Source organism: Oryctolagus cuniculus, chromosome 18 (genome assembly GCF_964237555.1).
Source record: "Oryctolagus cuniculus chromosome 18, mOryCun1.1, whole genome shotgun sequence".
NCBI lineage: Eukaryota > Metazoa > Chordata > Mammalia > Lagomorpha > Leporidae > Oryctolagus > Oryctolagus cuniculus.
Window position 1 is genome coordinate 37,245,235 of NC_091449.1, and position 24,293 is coordinate 37,269,527.

Sequence of the window (24,293 nt, forward strand, 5' to 3'; positions counted from 1 at the left end):
TATACTGGTGTTTTTCAAAAATCAATATAGAACAAACAATAATCAATACACAATTATTCTTAAGTGCTGAAACTTAACTGAAAAGTGATTGCTGTTAAATATAAGAGTGGGAATAAGAGAGGGAAGAGATGTGCAATTCGGGACATGCTCAAGCTGACTTACCTCAAATGGTAGAGTTAGAAACATACCAGGGGATTCCAATTCAATCCCATCAAGGTGGCATTTACCAATGCCATCTCACTAGTCCCAGTGATCAATTTCTGTTCACAATTGATCATAATGATAGGACTAAGAACCAAAGGGATCACATAAACAAGAATAGTGTCTGCAAATACTAGCTGATAGAATAAAAAAGGGAGAGAATGATCCAACATGGGAAGTGAGATACACAGCAGACCCATAGAATGGCAGATGTCCTAAACAGCACTCTGGCCTCAGAATCAGCCCTTAAAGGTATGCAGATCCGGCTGAAAAGCCCATGAGAGTATTTCAGGCATGGAAAGCCAAGACACTCTGGGGAAAAAAAAAAAAAACCTAAATGAAAGATCTCCGCGAGTGAGATCCCAGTGGAAAGAACGGGTCATCAAAGAAGGAGGTACCTTTCTCTGAAGGGAGGAGAGAACTTTGACCATGGCCTTGTCTAAATATGATCAGAGTCGGTGAACTCAGGGGGCTTCCATAGCCTTGGCAGCTCATGACAAGAGCCTAGGGAGATTACTGATGCCATAAATAAGAGTGTCAATTTGTTAAGTCAACAACAGGAGTCACTGTGCACCTACTCCTCATGTAGGATCTCTGTCCTTAGTATGCTGTACATTGAGATTTAATGCTATAACTAATACTCAAACAGTCTTTTTCACTTTATGTTTCTGTGTGGGAGCAAACTGTTGAAATCTTTACTTAATGTATGCTAAACTGATCTTCTGTATATAAAGAGAATCGAAAATGAATCTTGATGTGAATGGAAGGGGAGAGGGAGTGGGAAAGGGGAGGGTTGCAGGTGGGAGGGACGTTATGTGGGGAAAGCCATTGTAATCCATAAGCTGTACTTTGGAAATTCATATTCATTAAACAAAAGTTAAAAAAAATAACAATAAAAAAAGCAATATAAATATTCTAAAGTTTATTACCTCAGTAAGGTATCATGAATATACCATTTATCCATCCAGTCCTCTGTTGGGCTTTCTAATAGTTTTTATTTTATTTATTTATGATTTATTTATTTATTTATTTGAAAGAATTACAAAGAGAGAGAGGGAGGGAGGGAGGGAGAAAGAGAAAGAGAGAAAAAGGGAGAGAGAGCACTTCCATTCTCTGGTTCATTCCCCAGATGGCTGCAATGGTCAGGACTGAGCCAGGCTGAAGCCCTGAGCTTCATCTAGGTCTCCCATGTGAGTGGCAGGGGCTCAAACACTTGGGCCATCTTTCACTACTTTTCCCAGACCATTAACAGGGAGCTGGATTGGAAGTGGAGCAGCTGAGATACCAACTGGTTACCATATGGGATGCTGGTGTCGTAGGCAGAAGTTTAACCTATTATAGCACAATGCTGGCACTCTCTTTTTTTTTTTTTTTTAAAGATTTATTTATTTACTTGAATGTAAATATATATGTATATATATATATAAATGTATATATAGAGAGAGAAAGAAGGAGAGAGATAGGCTTTCAGTGTTAATTATTATAGTTAACAATATGATTTATATTCTTATTATTGTATTTCTGTAATGATCCTTGTAATAAGTTGTTAGAAGTAGAGTAGCTGGATGAAAAAATATGGGCACATTTATTTGAACTTCTTTGACCTTATGCAAAGTAGTAACAATTTGCATTCCTAGTTACATACTTTCAGATTGTTTAATTTTGCCCTCACTGACAATGTGTATTATAAAATTTTATTTCTTTTTATTTTTTTTGACGGACAGAGTGGACAGTGAGAGAGAGAGAGACAGAGAGACAGAGAGAAAGGTCTTCCTTTGCTGTTGGTTTACCCTCCAATGGCCACCGCGGCTGGCGCGCTGCTGCAGGTGCACTGCGCTGATCCGATGGCAGGAGCCAGGAGCCAGGTGCTTTTCCTGGTCTCCCATGGGGTGCAGGGCCCAAGCACCTGGGCCATCCTCCACTGTACTCCCGGGCCACAGCAGAGAGCTGGCCTGGAAGAGGGGCAACTGGGACAGAATCCGGCGCCCTGACCGGGACTAGAACCCGGTGTGCCGGCGCCGCTAGGTGGAGGATTAGCCTGTTGAGCCGTGGTGCCAGCCATAAAATTTTATCTCTGCAAATTTGATAGGTACGAATTCAATTAAGTGCAATTTAATATATTATACTGTTGGTTTTGTTTTTACTTTGGTTCAATTAATTTTTTTCCTATATTTTCAACCTTGTCTTTTAATTTATGTCTGAAATTTTCTATTGGGATATATATGCACATACACACTTATATAGTTTTATTCTATATTTTAATTATAATGGCTCCACATTAAGAATATTAACCCCATTTTTTGCATATAATTTGCAAATATTTTCTAGTTAGTTTGCCTTTTGAGGAACTATAAGTTAAATATATTTAACATAAAATGCACCTGTTGAAATTTACAGTTCATGGCTTTTTGGTGAAGTTACAATTGTGCAGCCCTCTCCACAGTGTTTTTATTATTATTTATTTATTTATTTATTTGAAAGGCACGACAACAGAACGGAAGATCGATCGAGACAAGTGGTGAGGGTTAGAAAAATATCTTTCATCCACTGGTTCACACCTAAAATGCCCACATCAGCTGAGACTGGGCCAGGCTGAAGCTAGGAGTCCAGAACTCCATCCAGGTCTCCCTCATGGGTGGCAGGGATCCGGGCAGGTGGGCCACCTTCCGCTGCTTTTCCAGGAGCGTTAGCAGGAAGCTGCATTGGAAGCTCGCAGCTGGGACTCCGGATGCAGAGTTCAGAAGTTTTACCCTGTACCACAGAGCAGGCCCCTGCACAGTTTTTTTTAGACATTCACAGCTCCTCCAACCTATCCCTTATGCCCTTTGGGTCAGTCCTTTTTCCCACACTCATTCCTGACACCCACCAGTGTGCTATCTTCAGTCTTAAGGCTTTTGTTCTTTGGTTCTTGGAAAGGGATCTTCAGCCCATATTTGGAGCCAAGTGCCTGGAATATAATGAGGAATAAAATTGCTACTGCCTCCTCCTTCTGGGAGTTTGCAATGTTGTAAGACAGCTTATTAAATAATAGTTCAAATAAAAACACAGTTACAAATGATGAGTGCTGTGACAGGTAAGTAAAATGTGTGATGAATGATAATGGCAGGTATCTATTTGAGGGTGGAGATTCAGGGATGGTTTCTTCGAAAAAAATGTTACTTAGAAAAGGTGGCCTGGAGGCTGGGGAGGGCGAGCCAGCTATGGAGCCTGCTCGAAGGGGAAGTGCTGAAATGCTGGGTCCTTGAGTACTGAAGAAAAGAGCCGGTCACAGGGAAGATGCATGAGACTAGGGAACAAAACCTTTTTTTAAAAATTTTGTTTAAATTACAGTGGGCCCACTGTATCCATGAAGTCTGCATCCATGGATTCTATCAGCTACAGGTCAAAAATATTCATGAAAACTGTTGCTTTTGCACTAAACGTGTAGAGACTTTTCTGTCTTGTCATTGTTCTCCACACTATGCAATATAGCATCTGTAGAAGCGGGGCCATCCTATTATGCTTATTTAGTAAGCTCATTTTCCCACCTTCAGACTTGACTAATTTCACTTTTCTCCTGTGCACTTAGTCTCACTTCCTACACACCTTTTATTTCCTGTACTTTGCATCAGCCAGAGTCTTCACACAGCAATATTTCTTGTTCATTTTACATACCATTTGTGGGTTGGCAGAGAATTACTACTCACTGAGGTGACTCAGGGATCCAAACAGCCTTCAGCTGGTTACCATGCCAAAAGGAAACAGAGTGTTCTGGGAGGTTTGCACTGGCCAAGTACTGCAGGCTGCAAGTGACAGCCATCACTTCCAACTGGTCAGAAATTTTCATATGTTTTTATGAGAGCACCAGGAAGTGTAATTCCACATTGGGCTCAAAAACCTGGGTGTTAAGAGAAGAACCCAGAACTGTTTGGCAAACAACTCCAATGACTAGCACACATTCCTAGCTACTGATTCACTTCGTGCTTCACTGAGAACATTGAAATGCTCCCCAACCATTAAACAAATGAACAAAAAACAAAATAACAGCAACAGGGAACAACAAAAAGACAGTCCTTGGAACTTACTCATCTGCCCCTTAAGAAATTTACCACCATATCTGAATTTACATATTTCTCCTTTCAATCTATACTCTGGCTATTTTTGATTACATATTCATGTCAGGAAAATTGTTGAACACATAAAGTAGTATTTCCTAAGTGTTCAACAACTAGCTCCCTGGGGCACAAAACCCAGCACTGATATTTAGTTTCCTGATTTCTGTAGTGTAAACATTCCAGCCACAGCCAGTTTCAAGCTGCCATCATGGTGTTCCTGAATGTGCAGTTGGGAAGAGATGTATACAGTAGGTGCCCATGAGCAGATATGAAGAGATTCCCATACACGTTGTAGTTATTTGTAGAGACGTAAGTGCATAAATGGCACTTAGGTCTATTTTATAATTTACTAATATTAAACATGTGTATGTTTATATGTGTGTACCCACATAGTTTGGTGGAGTTTGATTTATTTATTTTAGATTAAAAACAAGACAGTTCTACTCTCTCCTACTCCCAGCCCCGGCCCAACCCTAAGGGATTGCCTTACAGATCCCTGCATGCCTCACCTGGGACTCTGCCGCTGTAGACACGCAGGCCTTAGCTCCTTGGTTCATCTTCTTTTCTGCTTTATCAATCTCTTCCTCTCACATCATCCCCACGAGTGTACTGACAAATTCTGGTTTATTCCCGTTTCTTCTGTCACTAAAGATGGATCCTTCATCTAGCATTCCTCTTTATCAACAGGTTCAATTTTTTATTCCACTTCATAGCAGAAGCACTCAGGCATCTATACATGCCATCTCCACCCTCCCACCTTTTTTTCGCTCAAGTCTGACTCGCATCCCTGCCAGTCTGCTGTAATTGCCCTTGGATTGTCATCGAAAGTTTGCATGCTACCAAACCTTGTGTGTAATCTCTGTCCTCACTTGACCCTGCCATAACTGACCACACCTTTCTTCTTGAAATACTCTTTTCTTGTAGCTTGTGCTTTAACATACCCTGCTAGTTTTCTACAAGGTTTCTTTTGCTGAGCCTTTTCCAGTGACTGGGGAACTCGCTTTAGTTCCCCTGTGTATTTGTACTGATCTCCTAGGTGAGCTCATCCATTTCCAGGCAGTTGAAAGCCAGCTTTGTGCTGACAACTTCTCCCCTAAGTTCTGTACCCTGTTTTCTCTTTTAAGCCCCAGCTGAGTATATCCAGTTACTCCTTGCTCTTTCCACCTGGAGATTTCACAGGTTTCTTAATGGCTGCAGCTCTAGAATAGAAATTCTTCCCTGTTCCTCTTTCTACTATTCTTGTTTTACCCCCATCTTATTTTAATCACCAAAAAAGCAAATTTGTGTTTATTCCGTTATGAAACCCAGAAGTCTGGAATCATCATTTAACTTATTTATTGTTTTATCTCTCACATAAATTACACAAGCACATCCTTTTGTTCTCCCTATAAAATGTATACTTTTTCTGTCCACTTATGTCTTTTTCTACTTCAGCCCAAGCTGTTATCACTTTTCTCTTGTACAGTTGTAATAGTACTTAATAGAACTTTCCACATGTACATTTGCCTCTTTCTGATCCATGCCCAATATTGTAATTAAGAGTGATATTTATAAAATGTAAATCAAATTATTCTTCTCCCCTTGAAGTCCTCTAGCATACTCAGATTCAATCCCAGATTTCTTCCTGTGACTGCCAAGGCTCTGTGTTCCAGCCACTGCCTTCCTCTCCATCCTTACTGATGTCACACTGCCTTTGAGTTCATTATGCTGGAAAGGGCTGGTCTCTTTCCTTACTGCGTTTTTGACTTCTCTTCCTGGGAAACACTTTCTGTAGCTCATCACGTGGCTGACTACTGCCTTATTTTCCTGAAGATGTCAGCTTAAGTGCAATCTAGCTTCATTGCAGTCTCCTACGTGAGTCTTGCCTACCCTAATGACAGAATTTCCAACTGATTTCTTTTTGTTGTACCACTTAACACAAGTTGGGATTGCTTTTCCTTACTTGATTTAATAGAGAGCTCTCTGAGGGAAGGAGCCTTGTCTCTGTCTGGTCTTTGGTAGGTGCTCAGTAAACATGTTGAGGGGAAAATAATGTGTGAAGGAATAGAATAAATGCCTTGTTTATCATGTAAATGGTAATTATTGAATAATAACAATGATCGGAGGAGGCCAGTTAACATGCTTATCCTTCAGGATGCAGCCTAAAACTATGAAGGAACCAATCAGATAAATTTTATAAGAGTAAATGTAAAATCCTGTGCTGTGGCTAAAAAAAAAAAAATCAGTTCTGGTATACAGAACCAGGTGACTGTGGCTTGACATCAGTTCTTAGTCAAGTACTAAGGAGCCAAAGTGGTAGCTGAAAAGCTAATGCAGCCCTACACTGCATCTGTGAACCCATGGTGTCCAGTGACACCAGTAGAATCATTACAGCTTTCTAGATTTGCAGTGGAGTACCCCGTCTGTCTCTCCACCGACCCATCCATCCATCCACGAATCCATCCATCCACCCACCCACCCACCCATCCACTCATCCATCCATCCACACATCCACCCATCCATCCATCCACCCATCCACCCATCCACCCATCCATCCATCCATCCACCCATTCATCCCTCCATCCATCCATCCTCCATCCATCCATCTATCCATCCATCCACCCATCTACCCATCCATCCATCCACCTATCCACCCATCCATCCATCCACCCATTCATCCCTCCATCCCTCCATCTATCCATCCAATATTTACTGAGTACATTCTGGGCATTAGTATTATAGTCATGAACAAAATTGTCATGCGTCTGGTGTTCATAGAACTTAGTGTCTAAACTGACTTTCAGAGAGAATTGAATTTTCCTCCTGTAAAAGCATTGAAGTAGAAACCTGTCAGGGGCCGGTGCCGTGGCTCACTTGGTTAATCCTCCACCTGTGGCACCAGCATCCCATATGGGCATCGGGTTCTAATCCCGGTTGCTCCTCTTCCAGTCCAGCTCTCTGCTGTGGCCCAGGAAGGCAGTGGAGGATGGTCCAAGTGCTTGGGCCCCTGCACCTGCATGGGAGACCAGGAGGAAGTACCTGGCTCTTGGCTTCGGATCAGTGCAACGCTGGCTGTGGCAGCCATTTGGGGAGTGAACCAACGGAAGGAAGACCTTTCTCTCTGTCTCTCTCTCTCACTGTCTATAACTCTACTTGTCAAATTAAAAAAAAAAAAAAAAAGAAACCTGTTAGTTATTTATTGAGAGACTGGACAATCTAGAACTCTCACTGTGGATCCATCTAGACTGGAGCACAGTGGCTTGAAATTCTAGCTTCAACAGTTACCAGCTATATGATTTGGGAAAGGTTTTGAAATAGTCTCTGTGCTTCAACAGTACAATCTTTAACTGGAAACATTAACACTTTGCATAAAGTTATGATAAATGAGTTAATGCACATAAATATTTGAACTTTACCTGGCATATAGTAAGCAAAATAGGTGCTAGGCAGTTCATTAATAAAATTGTGTTTTCTGGGTGGTCAAAGGATTAAAGAGACAGAAGGTGGGACAGTGTGTTCATAGAGGAAGCCTGGGAGATCAAATCCCACATCATTATTGATTTTTCTATGTATTATGCATTATTAATAGTTTGAGCTTGCACTTAAAATCTTTACTGTGGAACTTTGTGACATTTGTTTGTTTAGTCTTCTACTTTAGACTAGGGAAATGAGAATCCTGTTTAGAAATGCCACCTGGTTGTCTCCCCTTCCCCCAGTGCTTACAACAGCGCACACCTTTGGAGCTATTAAAACTATAACTGCTCATAAACACATATCTTTGCTTTGGCTTTGTTTTAGTGGCAGCTGAAATATCCTAAACTAATTCTCCGGGAAGCTGGCAGTGTGTCCGAGGAGCTCCATAAGGAAGTCCAGGAAGCCTTTCTCACATTGCACAAGCATGGCTGCTTATTTCGGGACCTGGTTAGGATCCAAGGCAAAGATTTGCTCACTCCAGTATCTCGCATCCTCATTGGTAATCCAGGCTGCACCTACAAGTACCTGAACACCAGACTGTTTACTGTACCTTGGCCCGTGAAAGGTTCTACTATAAACTACACTGAAGCTGAAATAGGTGCTGCTTGTCAAACCTTTCTCAAGCTCAATGACTACCTACAGATAGAAACCATACAGGCTTTGGAGGAACTGGCTGTCAAAGAGAAGGAGAATGAGGACGCTGTGCCAGTGTGCATGGCAGAATTCCCCAGGGTTGGCATGGGGTCATCCTATGATGGACAAGATGAAGTGGACATGAAGAGCAGAGCCGCATACAATGTAACTTTACTGAATTTCATGGATCCTCAGAAAATGCCATACCTGAAGGAGGAGCCTTACTTTGGCATGGGGAAGATGGCAGTGAGCTGGCATCATGATGAAAATTTGGTGGACAGGTCAGCGGTGGCAGTGTACAATTATAGCTGTGAAGGTACAGTCTACTCTGGGGAAAAAGCAGCCCTGAGTGTGATATGACCAGAGTTGTTTAGGCTCTGGAGCTATGCATGCCTTTGCATGGGCGTATGTGCATGTGTGCATGTATGTGTGTGTGTGTGTGTGTGTGTGTTGTGTGTCCTTTCTTCGGTTTGTCTCATCTGTACATCTGCTGAATATACTTCTTTTCCATCAGGCTGTGCTCTCTGGCTCACTGGGTACTCAGTATTTCCTGTGTAAGCACTACTGTCATTTTGTCTTTGCCATGCCCAGGAGAGTAGCTCCTTGCTTTCATTCAGCCAATCGCCTTTCTCTAAAGCTCAGAGGAGATTCTACGGTTGCTATAATTAACTTGCTGATAAAGGGCCTGGAAAACAAAAGTCTGTCAAATCTTTCTAGGTTCTCCCAGGTGCACACTTTCAGTCTTGCCAAAATATTTTATTGTGGCTGACATCACTGACTGGATGGGTGTGATTTGTCAAATATGGACTTGTTCTTGGCTTCATACAGTTTTAACTGCTGTCACTTGGCCAGGAAGCAGTGGCGCTGGCTTTTGGGGGCAGATGGTCTCTGTGTTCAGGAAACACTCTAGCCCCCTACTCAGTTCTGCGGGTTTAGACTTGAGAGGGTTGTTGTGGTGAACTTGTCTTGCTATTTTCTGAACTGGGGTCCCCTTGGAACCTATCATAAGCCACCTTTTAGTGGCCTTTCAAATGTTCCTTCTTCACTCCAGTTGTGCTTTTAGGGTTCCCCATGGTTTCCAAGAATAGGATTACAAAAAAGGTACCTCAGCATACGGGGGACAGCATGCCCACTGCTTTCATTTTTGCCTGATTATTTGACAAAGGAATGCGAGACATAGTGTTACCTCTTATGTCTGTTTTTATTAAAAGATGTTTGGGAAGTCTGAGCTTTAGCTAACCTGTCAGGGAATGAACTGGAACATTTTAGGGTCATTGTGTTCTGACAACTCTGGTTGATTGGATTTTGTTACGGTTGTTGCTACTTGTTTTTGTTGATGTTGTTTATTAGGATGACTGTTCTGGAAAAGAGATTTAAGATAAAAAAAATCTCATGATGATCTATAAATTTCTTATAATTCCCCACACTAGAAATCTCCCCAGCATAGTTAATCTTTTCTAACTCTACCTTATGTCTTCCATCCAAAATAAGGAGCTGGTTTCGCGGTTGGGAATTTCAAGTTTCTCTGGCATCTCAAATGATGATGCTGACCGAAGAAAATCCCTTGAAGGATTCAGTGCTGCCTGATGGAAAGAGCTGAGATCTCCTGATCTTCAGTCAGGCTCTGCCAGGGACCTGAGAACAGTCACATCCAAGAACTCTGATGTAATGAACAATGGAGTTTGTCAGGTTTTTTCTTAAGAAGGTCACTCTCCGAAACTGAAGCAGTGGTACATGATAGCTGGGACTGCTACAAAGGTGTCTTTGTGTGCCCGCTTCCTCTCAGCCCCACAGTTAATAGTCCTATTGTACTCCCTTCTTGTGGGCAAGGGAGTAGTTTTTGAAACCTAGAATATCTTTCAGAGAGGAATTTAGATTTTTAATGAATAGTTTCTGTGGTTGAGAGTAGTGAAGGCTGATAAAGTACACAAGTATAATTTATATGTAGAAATGTTTGTACTTTCAGTTCTCACCTGCAAGGGGAAACTACAGACTTTGAATTTATAAGGGCAATGTAATTCCTTTGTTCTCTTAACCCCTAACGGTCCCAGAGCTCCATCTAATCATAGTAGCAATACTAGGAGCTGTCATTTATTAGCACATGTTATGCGCTAGGCATTGTTGTAAGCACTGTATTATATTAACCCATTTTATCATCTGCACAATAACCCAGTAAATGAAGTATTGATCAAGTGAAGCTTTATTCTTATTTATAGATGAAGAAACTGAGGCACAGGTGATTACTTTGTTTGTGTTTATATAGTAAGAATAATAATTAGCAGAGCTAGAATTGTTTATTTTTTTTAAAGATTTATTTTATTCATTTGAAAGTCAGAGTTACACAGAGAGAGGAAGAGAGGCAGAGAGAGAGAGAGAGAGAGAGGTCTTCCGTCCGTTGGTTCACTCCCCAGTTGGCCGCAACAACCGGAGGTGCACTAGTCCAAAGCCAGGGGCCAGGAGCTTCTTCCAGGTCTCCCACATGGGTGGATTTGGTCCATCTTGTACTGCTTTCCCAGGCCATGGCAGAGAACTGGACTGGAAGTGGAGCAGCCGAGACAAACCGGAGCCCATATGGGATGCCAGCACTGTAGGCGGCTTTACCCACTATGCCATAGCACCGGCCCCCAGAGCTAGCCTTTAAACCCAAGCATTCTGGCTTCAGAATATTAAATCTGTGGCTATATGACTTATGAGCAGGCAGTTCCCATCCCTATAGCATAGCTGCCTTTGGAGATTTGGGTTTTGTAAATGTTCCTTTTGTAGAAAGGTGAAAGGAATGTTCCATGTGCTCTTCCTTGCAGGTTCTGACATCTTTGTTTTTCCCTTCAATTTCTCTTCTCCCCCAGGTCTGCCGGAGCTTTCTAGCACATACTCTCAAATGATTGGAATGCATTAGATTAGCTTATTCTAAGAAACTCTAGGTCTCTGGCTATGTTTGTGGTTTTGGGTCTGATGGTGTACAAAGCATGTGCCTTGAAGTTTCCTGGTGAGTGCATTTCTTCCAGGTGATTTCTTCTGGGTGACAAGTGATGTGTTTAGTTTTCTGGCCTCCTTATAATTCTGCCAGAACTATGGTAAGGTTGGGCATGAACAGAGACAGTTTGGTTAAAATCATGGTTGGGTTGGAAGGACTGAAGGAGGAGGTCACAGAGAGTGGAAACTTGAGGGAATTGGACTGGTTTCCCTGTTTTTTAGTAAGTTTGTTGAACAGTTGCCAAGGGAAGTTCAGTTAGCTGTTCTACACATTATGGGACAAAAAGGTAAATGAAATGCTCTCCTGGTATCAGGAGGCTAGATGTTATGTAGTGTGCTCTTGTGCTTGTAACTAGGAAATGATGAAACATTAGACCTGGAAGATTCTTTTGAAATCTCCTAGTTCTAGTCTCTCATCTTGCACATGAAAACCTGGAATGGGGGAGAAGGGAAGCAGTTTGTCCAAGGTCACGTACCTATTTAGTGACAAGAGCAGGGATGTAAGTTGGAGTGTTGCTTACCAATGGAGAGGTTCACATCAGCTGTGCTGAGAGTTCATGTTCAGAAGCGATTGCCTCCTATGGAAATTCTATTCAGTTGAAGCTTAAGGTCTTTCAGGACTTTGCTGTCAGTACCTTCTCCCAGGGAAATCTTGTAGATTTATAGTGAGCCGATCATCCCTCTTTGGTTTATTTTCATGAGTAGAAGTCATTGGGAAGTAATTTGTATAGGATACGTGTAATTATATACTAAATTCATTGGCTTTCACATGCAGTTCTAGTTAATAGATATCTCCAGTAGGAAGATTGAAATGGTACAATTTTTAATCAGAAATGGCTTTGGGGAACCATATGTAAATAGGCAGAGTATTTGATTTTCCTATTCAAGCTTTGCTGGCAATTGCTTGGTACTCTTAGCTATAAGAGATGAATTTTAGCAGGGAAGGCATTAGAAATCCACTTCTTATATGGTTCAATACCTTGTTCTTTGACTGGAATACCTGCCAAAATACCACTTGGACAATAACTACTGCTACCATTTTTATTTCTTTGTTTGGAACAAAGCATTTTTCTGTGGCACTGTCTTTATAGGAAAAGCAGTTCTTAAGGTGTGTGAGTGGTGCCACGAGTTATGGATTCTTGACATTATTTTCCAGATCAACTATGATGGGCCAAGAAGGCTCATAGAAGGGTGAGATGCCAGTTTGTTTTCTGTTGAGTTTGCCATAAACTAGAAAGTTGGGACTGTGCTGTCTTGGTACACCAAGATTCTGCCTTAGATCTTTGATTTATCAAAAGTTGGATCCACTTAAAAATGGAAATTTGTTACTGTAATTTTTGAATCTGTATTTTAAATGAGTAGCTCTATGGCTATCAGAAAATTCATGGAAAATATGTATTATGTAAAACTTTGCATGCATTTCAGAATTTTTTGTATAAAAATAAACTTATCTTTTTGAAATGTTTATGTATTTTTATCTTCTTGAAAGATAGCAACAGAGAGAGAGAGAGAGATAGGTATGAAGGAGACATCTTCTGTCTGCTGGTTCACTCCCCAAATGTCTGCGACAGCCTGGGCTGGGCCAAACAAAATCCAGGAGCACAGAACTCCATCTGGGTCTCCCATGTGGCAGGGACCCAAGCACTTGAACCATCACCCGCTAGCTTCTAGGATGCAATAGCAAGAATGTAGATCAGAAGTGGAGCAGCTGGTTCTTGAGCAGATACTCCAATATGGGATGCAGGTGTCTGAAGTGGCAGTTTAACCCTCCGCACCACATGCCTGCCCCCAAAATAAATTCCGTTTTTCACAAATGTTTTTGCTGTTCCTTGTACTTTTCACTCATCAATGAAACCATGAAAAACTACTTGCAGCTTGTAGGCGTGGAGCATTCATAATTAAAAAGCAAATCCTATTGTATTTAATATTGTCTTAGCTTCCCAGCATTCCTGTCTAAAGTCTCAAAGTTCATTTGACTTATATTTGTTTTGTTGTATCATGCTATTTCTTGTCAATTATTTTTGACTTATACTATCCAATAAAACTTGTTCAGCCTTATAAGCCCCACCCCCTCTTTTGCCCCCACGCAGTTATTTATTCTTTTAACAGTAAGTATCTCTATGTGTCAGGTACTGTTCTAGAACCTGAACATTTAATAATGAAAGATAAATTTTTGTCTTCATGACCTTATATTAAATAGAAACAGAAAATAAATAAATAGAATGTGTTCCAAGGGGGAAGGATAAACTTGTGTTTTTTGATTGAGTTGTCAGACAAAGCCTCACTTAGAAGGTAGCATTAGAGCCAAGACTGGAAGGAGAGAATGAATGAGTCAGAAACTTGAAAGGGAGAGCAGTCCATGTAGGGGGAACGTGGACTGTAAAGACCAAGAGATGGAGCATGACTGGGATGTTTCAGGAGCAGCAAGCTTGAATGGAATAGAGTGAGAGAAGGAGAAGAGTAGCAGAAGAGGCCCAGGTGTGGAGACAGAAGATTGGGACTTAGTACAAGGTTTGTAGTTGTGATGGGGCCATTGTGGAGTTTGAGTCCAAGAACAGAAACAGCGTTGGAAGCAAGAATGCTGAAAGAGGCTGTTGAAGTCTTGCAGGTTATAGATGACTGGCCAGATTAGAAGAGGCAGAGGAGGTGAGAAGTGCTTACATAGAGTGCCATATTTTTCCACCACAAAAGAGTAGCAGTGGTTTGGTGCCAGTGAGAAAGGAAGGCAGGCAGTGGCATCTCCCAGTTAAGAGAAAGCTAAGCCGACGAGAGTAGCTGGATTTTTTTCCTCTTTCAGTAGCCTTACTCAGGTATACTAGGCATACACTGAAGTACACAATTGAACATTTACATTATGATTTTTTTTTAAAGATCTATTTATTTGAAAGTCAGAGTTACAGAGAGCCAGAGGCAAAGGCAGAAAGACATCTTCCATCCGCTGGTTTACTCCCCAAATGGCCACAATGGCTGGAGCTGAGCTAATCCAAAGCCAGGAGCCAGGAGTTTCTTTCAGGTTTCCCTGCACATGGATGCAGGGGCCCAAGGGCTTGGACCATCTTCTACTGCTTTCCCAGGCCACAGCAGAGAGCTGGATTACAAATAGAGCAGCCAGGTATCAAACCAGTGCTCAGAGGGGATGCCAGCACTGCAGGTGGTGGCTTTTACCTGCTACACCAGAGCTCTGGCCCCAGATTGGTAAGTTTTAACACATTGTGGAACCATCCCCACAATCAAGATAATAAACCATATCCTTGAATCCAGAAGTTTCCTTGTGCCCTTTTGCAGTGCCTCGTTCCTGGCCTTAGGCAACCACTGATCTTCTTTCTGTCACTAGATTAGTTGGCATTTTCTAAAATTTGACACAAATGGATTTATACATGTGCATTTTAAAGAAGGCCTTGGCTTCTTTTACTTACTACAGTTATTTTAGGATTCATTCATATTATGTATACCAATAGTTAATTCCTTTTCTTATTGTGGTAATTTGTTTATAATCATGTCTCTGTTAACGATACCGATACATTGTTAGGTGATTTCGGTGATGTGTGAAGATGATAGAATGTACAGCTGACCCTTGAACAACAGTTTGAACTGCACAAGTCCACTTATGTACATCTACCCTTTTTAGATCTGTAACAGTTTGAAAATACACATGACTGTGTAGCCTACAAATATGGAAATAACTGAGAAAAAGTTAGGTTTGTCATGAAGGTATAAAATACACATAGAATAGTATTTCATCATTTACTGCCATAATATATATAAAAATGTATTACAAGAAGTTAAAATTTATCAAAAGTTATACATACAAATGTGTGGTCCTGTGGTTCTTGCGTATTTTCACAGTATATAATACATATACTTTATACATATATGTTAATCAACTGTGTATGTTATTGGTAAGGCTTTGTATTATATATTATTGATAAGGTTTATATTATTGGTAAGATAGCTAAGTTTGTTGAGAGTCAAGGCTATATGTGGATTTCTCAGCAGTGGGTGTCGGAGTCCTAACCCCAGGGATATTCAAGAATCGATTGTACTTACACAAGCTAAGATGACTATAATGCCACCAGGCAATATAATTTTGGGGGGCCACTGTTGTGTATGTGGATGTGTTGACTGAAACATCATTTTATGTGGCACATGCATGTGTGAGATTTACCATTATAACCATTTTAACTGTATAATTCAGTGGCATTAAATACATTCATATTGTTTTGCCATCCATCTCCCAAACTTTTTATCATCCCACTCTGTACTGAAACTCTGTACCCATTAAATAATGATTCCTCATTCCTTTTTGCCCCACCCCCTAATAACTATTGATCTACTTTCTGTTTTATATGTTTGATTACTCTGGATGACTTCATATAAGTGGAGTCACATACTATTTGTTCTTTTGTGTGTGGTTTATTTCACTTAGCGTGTTCTCAAGGTTCACCATGTTGTAGAATATATTAGAAATAGGACTGAATAATATTTCATTTTGTGAATGAATATACCACCATTTTATTCACCCATTCATCCACTGATGGACATTTGTGTAGTTTCTATCTTTGGCTATTGTGAATGTTACCGTGAATATTAGTATACAAGTATCTGTTTCAAATCTTGCATTCAGTTCTGTAGAAAGTGATATCTCATTGTGGTTTTGATTTGTGTTTTCCTAATTATTAATATTAAGCATTTTTTCATGTTCTTGTGCTTTTAAATCTTCTTTGTAGAAATGTCCAAGTCTTTTGCCCATTTCGATTGGGTAGTTTTTTAGTTGTTGAGTTTTAAAGAATTATTTTATTTATTTGAAAGACAGAGTTACAGAGAGAGGTAGAGTCAGAGAGAGAGAGAGAGAGAGATCTTCCATTCCATTCACTCCCCAAATGACCGCAATGGCTGGAGCTGCACCGATCCGAAGCGAGGAGCCAGGAGCTTCTTCCGGGTCTCCCATGTGAGTGCAGGGGCCTAAGGACTTGGGCCATCTTCCACTGCTTTCCCAGGCCATTAGCAGAGAGTTGGATTGGAAGAGGAGCAGCTGGGACTAGAACTGGCACCCATATGGGATGCCATCCCTGCAGGCTGGGGCTTTAACCCACTGCACCACAGTGCTGGCCCCAAGGCATCATTTGTTTTGATGTGCATTAGCTGTGAGGTCTTCAGCAAATGACTTAAATTCTTGTGACTTTTTAAAATTAATTTACTTGTTAGAGAAAGATATCTTCTACTCACTGGTCAGTCTCTAAGTATTCTTGGCCAAAGCTGAAACCAGAATTCAGGAGGTCAGTTCTGGGCTTCTGAGTGGGTGGTGTGAGCTCAAGTACTTGACCCATTATTTGTTGACACCTAGGTGGGCATTACTGAGATGCTGGAGTTGGGAACAAAGCTAGGCTGCAAACTCAGGCTGGTGTGGGATGAAGGCTCCCAAGTCGGGTTTTGTCCATTATGTCAAATGCCTGCACCATTTTTTCTCATCTGTAAGATAGTAATAAGAATGATTTCTACCACAGGACTATGAGGGTTAAACACATATGAGGTGATAAGAATATAACAACAGTATTTAAAACATAGTAAGCATTTCGACACATAGTTTTAGTTATTAAAATTACACATTTATGTAATTTTTAAGAAGTGAAATGTTTCTATTTATGTGTTAAAAGAAAATAACAGTTGTCTATGCCTTTTTTACTCATTTTTCATTTTGCTAGAGGCAATAATTCTATTCCTTTCTTTTAGGTAGTGCTTTTGGTAACTAAGAACAAGCATACACAGTTTTGACATTATCTTTTTGCTTCTTGATTTGGAAAGCAAAGATTTACTTTTTTTTTCCTCTATACTGCTTACTCTTCTGATTCCTTTGTATTCCCATTATGAATGTGTTGTAATTTTGTTTTTATTAGCATTCAGCCTTCATAGTTATCATGTCTGTGTATTACTGTTTGAGCTGGAAATAAAACTGGGGTCATTTTTCTCTAATTTTCATTTTTTCCTGAGTTAATAGTGGTCTTTCTGTTGACAAAATTGTCTGTGAATTGCAGCCACTTAAGTCCCATCCTCCCCACCAGTTGTCTCCTCTCAGGAACTTCAGAACCATTTCATCTTCTTGGAGAAATGTCTTCCAGAGTCTCCTCACCTGTTCCAATTTGAACTGATTGCCTTCTGTGCCTGGATGTTGTCTTTTCATTGTAATGCAGTGAGTTCTTCACCCCTCTGTTTTGTTAGCTCTTCCATTTCTTACATTCCTTGTCACTTTATTTCCTGATTTGACTCTTATTTTAGTGGAGCTTGACCTCGGATGATTTTTTTTTTCAGATTTATTTATTTGAAGAGAGAGAGAGAGAGAGAAACAGAGATCTTCTATCTGCTGGTTCATTCCCCAAGTGGTCACCAAGGCTGGGGCTGGACCAAGCCAAAGCCAGGGGGAGAGAGAGAGAGAATGAGAATATATGACTTCCATCTGCTGGTTCACTCCCCAAGTGACCATAAAGGCTAGCACTGAATCAAGCTAAAACCAGGAGCCAGGAACTTCATCCTGCTCTCCCATGTAGGTAGCAGGAACCTAATTACTTGGGCCATCCTTTCCCAGCTGCATTAGCAGGGAGCTTAGCTGGGTTAGAAGCAGGGCTTCTAGGATTCAAGCTGTCACTGTGATATGGCCTGCCCGCATGCCAAGCCATGGCTTAACTCCCTGTGCCCTCAGATGGTTGCTTGAGAAAGAGCACTCAGGAGTTAATTTTCTGAGATTTTGAATGGCTTAAATTACTCTTTTTTTTTTTTTTTTTTTTTTTTTGACATATGTAGAGACCTTGGTGGTTGGTATCTTGGTAGCAAATGAATTTTCTTCAGGATTTTGAGGGCATTTCACTGCTGCCTTTTGTTTTCCAGGGTTTGTGTTGAAAGTTCTGATTTTGTTTTTCTTTATCCCCTGTGTACCTTTCTTTGGCCGAATCTTTTTCTCTTATTTTGTAATTTCATGGTGATATTTTTCACCCATTATAGTTGCATTTTGTAGGCCTTTCAATCTGAGTCACATGCCTTTCAATTGTTGGGCATTTTCTTGAATTTGTTAATTATTTCTTCACCTCCAATTTTCTCTTTTCTGTGGAATCCATAAAATTTGGTAGCTAAATGTCCTGGACTCATCTAATTAGTTTTCTTTACTTTTGACAATTTTTTGAATTTTAAAAATCTAATCTCTAGACTGCCTTAGCTGTATCTTTTCAACCTGTCCATTGATTTTTCTTAAAAGTGATTGAAATATGTAACATGTATTATAAACATACAGCTTGCTGAATTGCCCCTAAGGGAACATAACTGTGCACCCAGCATCCAGGTCAAGAAAGGAAACCACCAGCGTCCCAGACGTGTCTGCTTTCCTCTCAACAGGAAGCACACTACTGATTTCTAAGGCTATAGATTGCTTCTACATGTCTTGGATTAGGTTTGTAAGCTCCTTTAGGGCATGATTTGTGTCTTGATCCTATTTTTGTATCTGCATATAATTCAAAATGAGTGTTTGTTGCTCCAAATTGATGTTTGTTGTTCTTTAAGTGTACTTTTGCAACTGCGGTCTCTCTTCAGTATTGGATTTTATTATTATTATGGTTATTATTATTATTATTTTGGATAGCAGACAGCAGCCCTAAATAGACTTGTAATGTCAAAGGGTCAAGAATTGTCTCATGTAAGTAAGACCGGGAGTCTCATTGGCTTCAAGTACACCTCTTTCAATCATAATGATGTGATCAGTTTTCAATGTCTTCACCTTCATCTTGTGATTGTTCTTCAAGCAAGGCTCCCAACTGACTGCTCCTAGCTTTCATGGCCATCCTCCCTGCTTTGCTTTCCTGTTTTTTTTTTTTTTTTTTTTTTTTAAATCAACAATGGAAGTAGAGAAACTAGATCTTGGATGTGTGCTTTGGACCCTGGAAAAGGCTTTATCTGTTCAGGTAGATGAACAAATCATTATCCTTTTTTGATGAATGCAGTTCTGTTCTGGTCTTCCCCGTTATTTACAGCGCACAGTTTTCCTGTAAGTCTCCGTGACCCCCTCCATCGCTCTCTGCAGCCCCCGTTGTTGCAGTCTGGTGGGGGATGTGTGTTGGAGGAGTCTCTCTGCCTCCTCTCCTCATTTCGTATTTCACTTCAGGTAATGCAGTGATTTTGAAGCTTTTGCCAAGGGCCCCCAGAGCAATTTTTCTCTCCTTTTCTCACTTTCAATTTTTTTCCCCCAAGTCTATAGAATGTGATGTAATGAGGTTCTCCTATGTATGTGAATATTTTTATCTTAAACGTGTTTTCCCCCCAGATGCTTAATCTGAAAGCTGACAGAGCCAGACATCATATTGAAGGGCTTGAGATTTTCCGTAAAGAGTTTTCAATATTTTGCTTGAAATCCCAGAAAACTTATAATTAATTTTAGAATTTGTCAGGGGACCACATCTGTCTCCGAGAGCAGCTTCTTGTTCGAGATTCTGAGCTGGGATTCACTAGGTTTTTCTCCTCTCCACACGTACTGCAAGTCCTCTACTCCTTTAGACCCCTCGGTGCTCAGCGTCTGAGAAGGGGTACACTCGGTGAGCCCAGCAGTTCCCACGTGTAGATCCAAGGCAGGGAAGCCTCTCCATGGCCCCCCCTTTCTTTCCTGGGGGTGTGCCCCTTCCTTCGTGTTTCCTAAATGCTTTCTGGGTAATGCAGTGATCTTTTGCCAGGACGTCGGTCACCTGTCAGGAAAAGCATTGTGACAATGCACTTGAAGGTTGTCCCCTCCAGAGGGATCATTCTGATCATTCTGCAAAGCACCGCTGACCTGCGAGCAAGTGTTCCGTGCCTGGTGTTGCCTATTTGGGATACGATAGATTTCGTTCCATGCTTCACCGCCTGTCCGGGACCTGGTCTCTGCCCATCTGTCCGGCCTCTTCTCATTCATTGAACACTTATGCAACCTAGAACTGATTGTGTTCTTACACATACCCCATGCCATGTTCCTCCAATTTCACACTTTCCCTTCACTGCCCGTCTCCCTCCTGTTTTTTTTTTGTTTGTTTGTTTGTTTGTTTGTTTTGACAGGCAGAGCGGACAGTGAGAGAGAGACAGAGAGAAAGGTCTTCCTTTGCCGTTGGTTCACCCTCCAATGGCTGCCGCGGCACTGCGCTGATCCAAAGCCAGGAGCCAGGTGCTTCTCCTGGTCTCCCATGCGGGTGCAGGGCCCAAGCACCTGGGCCATCCTCCACTGCCTTCTCAGGCCATAGCAGAGAGCTGGCCTGGAAGAGGGGCAACCTGGACAGAATCCGGTGCCCCGACCGGGACTAGAACCCGGTGTGCCGGCCCCGCAAGGCGGAGGATTAGCCTAGTGAGCCGCGGTGCCGGCCCCTCCCTCCTGTTTTAAAAATGGATTCCTCATTCCGGACGCTGGAATATCACAGATCAGCATGGGCAGATAAGGCATCAGTAGTAACAGCTGAGCGTCTTCAGTGTTTGCATTTCTCTTGCTTTGAGCTTGTGACATGGATAGAAGAGGCTTGCTACTGAAGCCCCTCTACATGTGAGGTTAAGAGAACAGAGAGGGCCGGCGCTGCGGCTCACTAGGCTAATCCTCCGCCTTGCGGCGCCGGCACACCAGGTTCTAGTCCCAGTCGGGGCGCCAGATTCTGTCCCGGTTGCCCCTCTTCCAGGCCAGCTCTCTGCTGTGGCCTGGGAGTGCAGTGGAGGATGGCCCAAGTGCTTGGGCCCTGCACCTCATGGGAGACCAGGATAAGTAGGATAAGTACCTGGCTCCTGCCATCGGATCAGCGCAGTGTGCCGGCAGCGGTGGCCATTGGATGGTGAACCAACGGCAAAGGAAGACCTTTCTCTCTGTCTCTCTCTCTCACTGTCCACTCTGCCTGTCAAAAAAAAAAAAAAAAAAAAAAAAAGAACAGAGAGGGTAATTGTAAGGTCAGGGTTTTATATATCTTAGCACTTGGCTAAAGGAATAGAAACTAGAGGATAACAGCAGGGCTTTTTTTTTTTTAATGAATACGTACTTATATGAGAGGGGAATTATTGACAGACAATTTTATATATATTATTAAGTATGGTATAAAAGCTTTTGTGATGCATTTATTTGATTTGTGCTGTAATTGGAGGCTTCTGCCTTTGTTTCCTTATAACAATGATTGCATACAGCTTTAAAAATATAAACAGAATATTCGATGTCACTTATAATTTGTTAATTAAATAAAAGTACTTTTTCTCAAAGCTAATTATCATAAAAACATTACTTTTTAAAGAAGTTTTGTACATATAAATGTGTCTCCCAAACTTTAGTAGTCTTTGCATTTTGCCACATGTTTTAGTTTAAGTTTGATTACTGGGAGCTGAGAATGCACCACAGAGAGACACTTAGATCCTCCCAGTTTTACCGAGGCTTAAAGGCAGGTAAGGAACCTATTGCTTCTGCTTGCCATTGAAAGAACACGGGGCAATAGTAATCAGTTGCATTAGCCATAGATAATAACAAGCTTACGTCATTGAGAACATGAGCAGCACTGTATTTAAACAATAAAACATTTATCAGATGTAAACTTCCCTCCTCCCTTCTTTGCCCAAGATGAGGAAAACAAACATAATTTTAATGAGCACCTCTCAAAGGTGCTGGATTTATGGCAGTCCAGGAAACCCTGACTGCAGTTGCTGTCCGTGATTGGTGATTGTCGTTCAGAACTTCATTGGTGCCAGACTGAAAACAGCACCAGGATCCAAGTTAGAGGGGAAAGTAGTCCACCAGCCTATTAGCCTATAAAAATTGCCACACATTGGGCTGCCCATACTCAGTGGCATCAAGAGCATCTAAAAACCCTTGTCTCTGGAATTTTAACCCCCTTCCCCTTTTTCATGTGTTATTTGCTACATCTATGGTAATTAGGGCCCCCTGGAGGATCACAAATAGAAATTAGGTAATTAGGTCTCTTTGGAGGATCACAAATAGAAACATAGGATTTCTCCTTATCAGTGGTCTTTTGCTAGATTGATTGGATTATCAACTAATTTAGCCTTACTTTATTATGTTGTATACTATTGTTAGTCATGTTATTAAGTATTACTGACATTACGTCATTATTATTTTATCCATCCCCAGCTTCTTCGCTAATATGTGCAGTAGACATCTCTGACAGATCACAAATATCAAGTCTCTAGAGCAGGGGCTTAGCATGATAATTAATAGTTTTGGCTGTGTGGGTCTTCCACTCTGCATTCTCACCTGCTTAACTTTGCTGTTCTGTGTAAAAGCAGCCATGGACAATATGTAAATGAATGGGTGTGACTGTGTTCTGGTTAAACTTTATTTACAAAAGCAGGTCATGGGTCTGATTTGCCTGTGGGCTGTATGACCCAGCTCTAGAGCAAGGTTCACAGCCTTTGCTGCAGGATCTGGGCCTGTACCCCTAACTAACGAGTGAGATGAAGTGGCTGCCTGGGACTCTGATGAGCAGACACAATGGTCTTTATCCCAGAGGGGCAGGTGCTTCAGCTGTGGACACCTGTGACTGCTTAGGAATAACTGCGAATTTGGATTTTTGTGCTGAGTGCTTTTTATCAGTTGGCAACTGGTTGAGATTTGTTAAGGAAATATAGTGCAGGTCAAGCTACACACCTTTGAGATTTCTTTCCTAGTCCACAAACCCTAGCAAATTCTGGTATTTGTAACTGTGTTCATGTAAGTAAGAGCTATCCACAGAATGCCGTCAGAATAGATAGCAACTGTCTGGCGCTGGTGCTGCCACTAACCTTTCGTGTGCCCAGGACAGACACTGGTCATTGATCACACCCTTCTTACCGAGCCTGGCAAAAGTTCCAGAATTATTCTCCACCAGGGCTTAAAACACCCGCAGGCAACAAATCAGTCATGACTGGTTGGATTTGACATATATTTCTTTTTTTCTTCCTAATCACCATTTTCTTTTCCTGCCATCTAGCATAGCAGGGACTGTGAAGGGTGTCAAGTGACAGCACGTTTTGTTTCAGCAAGCCATTTAGTACCGGTGTTCATTGATGCCTTCTACGTTCTAGTCACTAGGGCTCTGAAAGTGGATGAAATGGAAAAAATGGACCCTGTCCTTGAAGACCAGACCCTCATGGGGCAGCTTCAAGCCTGACGGGATTCAAATTTAAAATATGCTCTTACTAGTAACTAGAGATGAACATTCACAGTCCCACAAAGAGAAAAGCTCCACACGGGGATAGCTCTTTTATTGCATCATCATTAAATCTTAAGTGCCTAGCACAGTGCCTGATAAATAGTAAGCCCTCAATAAATATTTCTGAAGTGAATTTTTAAAAGTTTTTATGGGGCCAGTGCTGAGCTCTCCCTTGTCCACTAGTTTGCTTTCCAAAAGCCTGCGATAGCTGGGGCTGGGCAAGGCTGAAGCTGGGAGCTGAGGTCTCACATGGGTGTTGGGAATCCAGTTACTTGAGCCATCACTGCTGCCTCCCAGAGTCTACAGTAGCAGAAAGCTGGAGTCAGTAGCCAGAGACAGGAATTGAACCAGGCACTCTGATGTAGGACATAGGTGTTTTAATTGCTAGGCAAAAACCTGCTCCCTTTGTCTAGTTCTTAACTTTGGGAATGTTTCTAAATTTTCCTATTAAAATATAATGCTGGTTTTGAGGTTGAAACAGATCTTTTATCGTATTGAAGAAATAGACATTCCTATTTTATTCAGGTTTTTCTTTGATAATAAAAGAATGTTTTGTTTAATAAAGTATTTTTTTGTCACCGGAGTGATGACTCACAATTTTTTTTTGTTTTGATCTGTGAATATCATGAATTTTAAGTATAAGTTTTTGAATATTGAACCATACTTGTATTCCTGGGATAAGATTTATTTGGTCACAGAATATTATTTTGCTAGATTTTGATTCTTTTTTCCATATTTAAGAAGTTTGCATTGATTTTCAGATGTG

General features: G+C 41.3%; 1 protein-coding gene across 8 annotated transcripts in view; it reads left to right on the top strand.

The window, feature by feature from the left end:
• Window positions 1–24,293, top strand: part of FTO (FTO alpha-ketoglutarate dependent dioxygenase) — a 414,324-nt gene that overhangs the window by 116,707 nt on the left and 273,324 nt on the right. For all 8 annotated transcript variants that reach the window (XM_070061822.1, XM_070061827.1, XM_051846617.2 and 5 more), the window contains 1 exon segment: window positions 8,073–8,697. In XM_070061822.1, coding sequence (XP_069917923.1) covers window positions 8,463–8,697 — 235 coding nt within the window. In that variant the 5' untranslated portion in view covers window positions 8,073–8,462.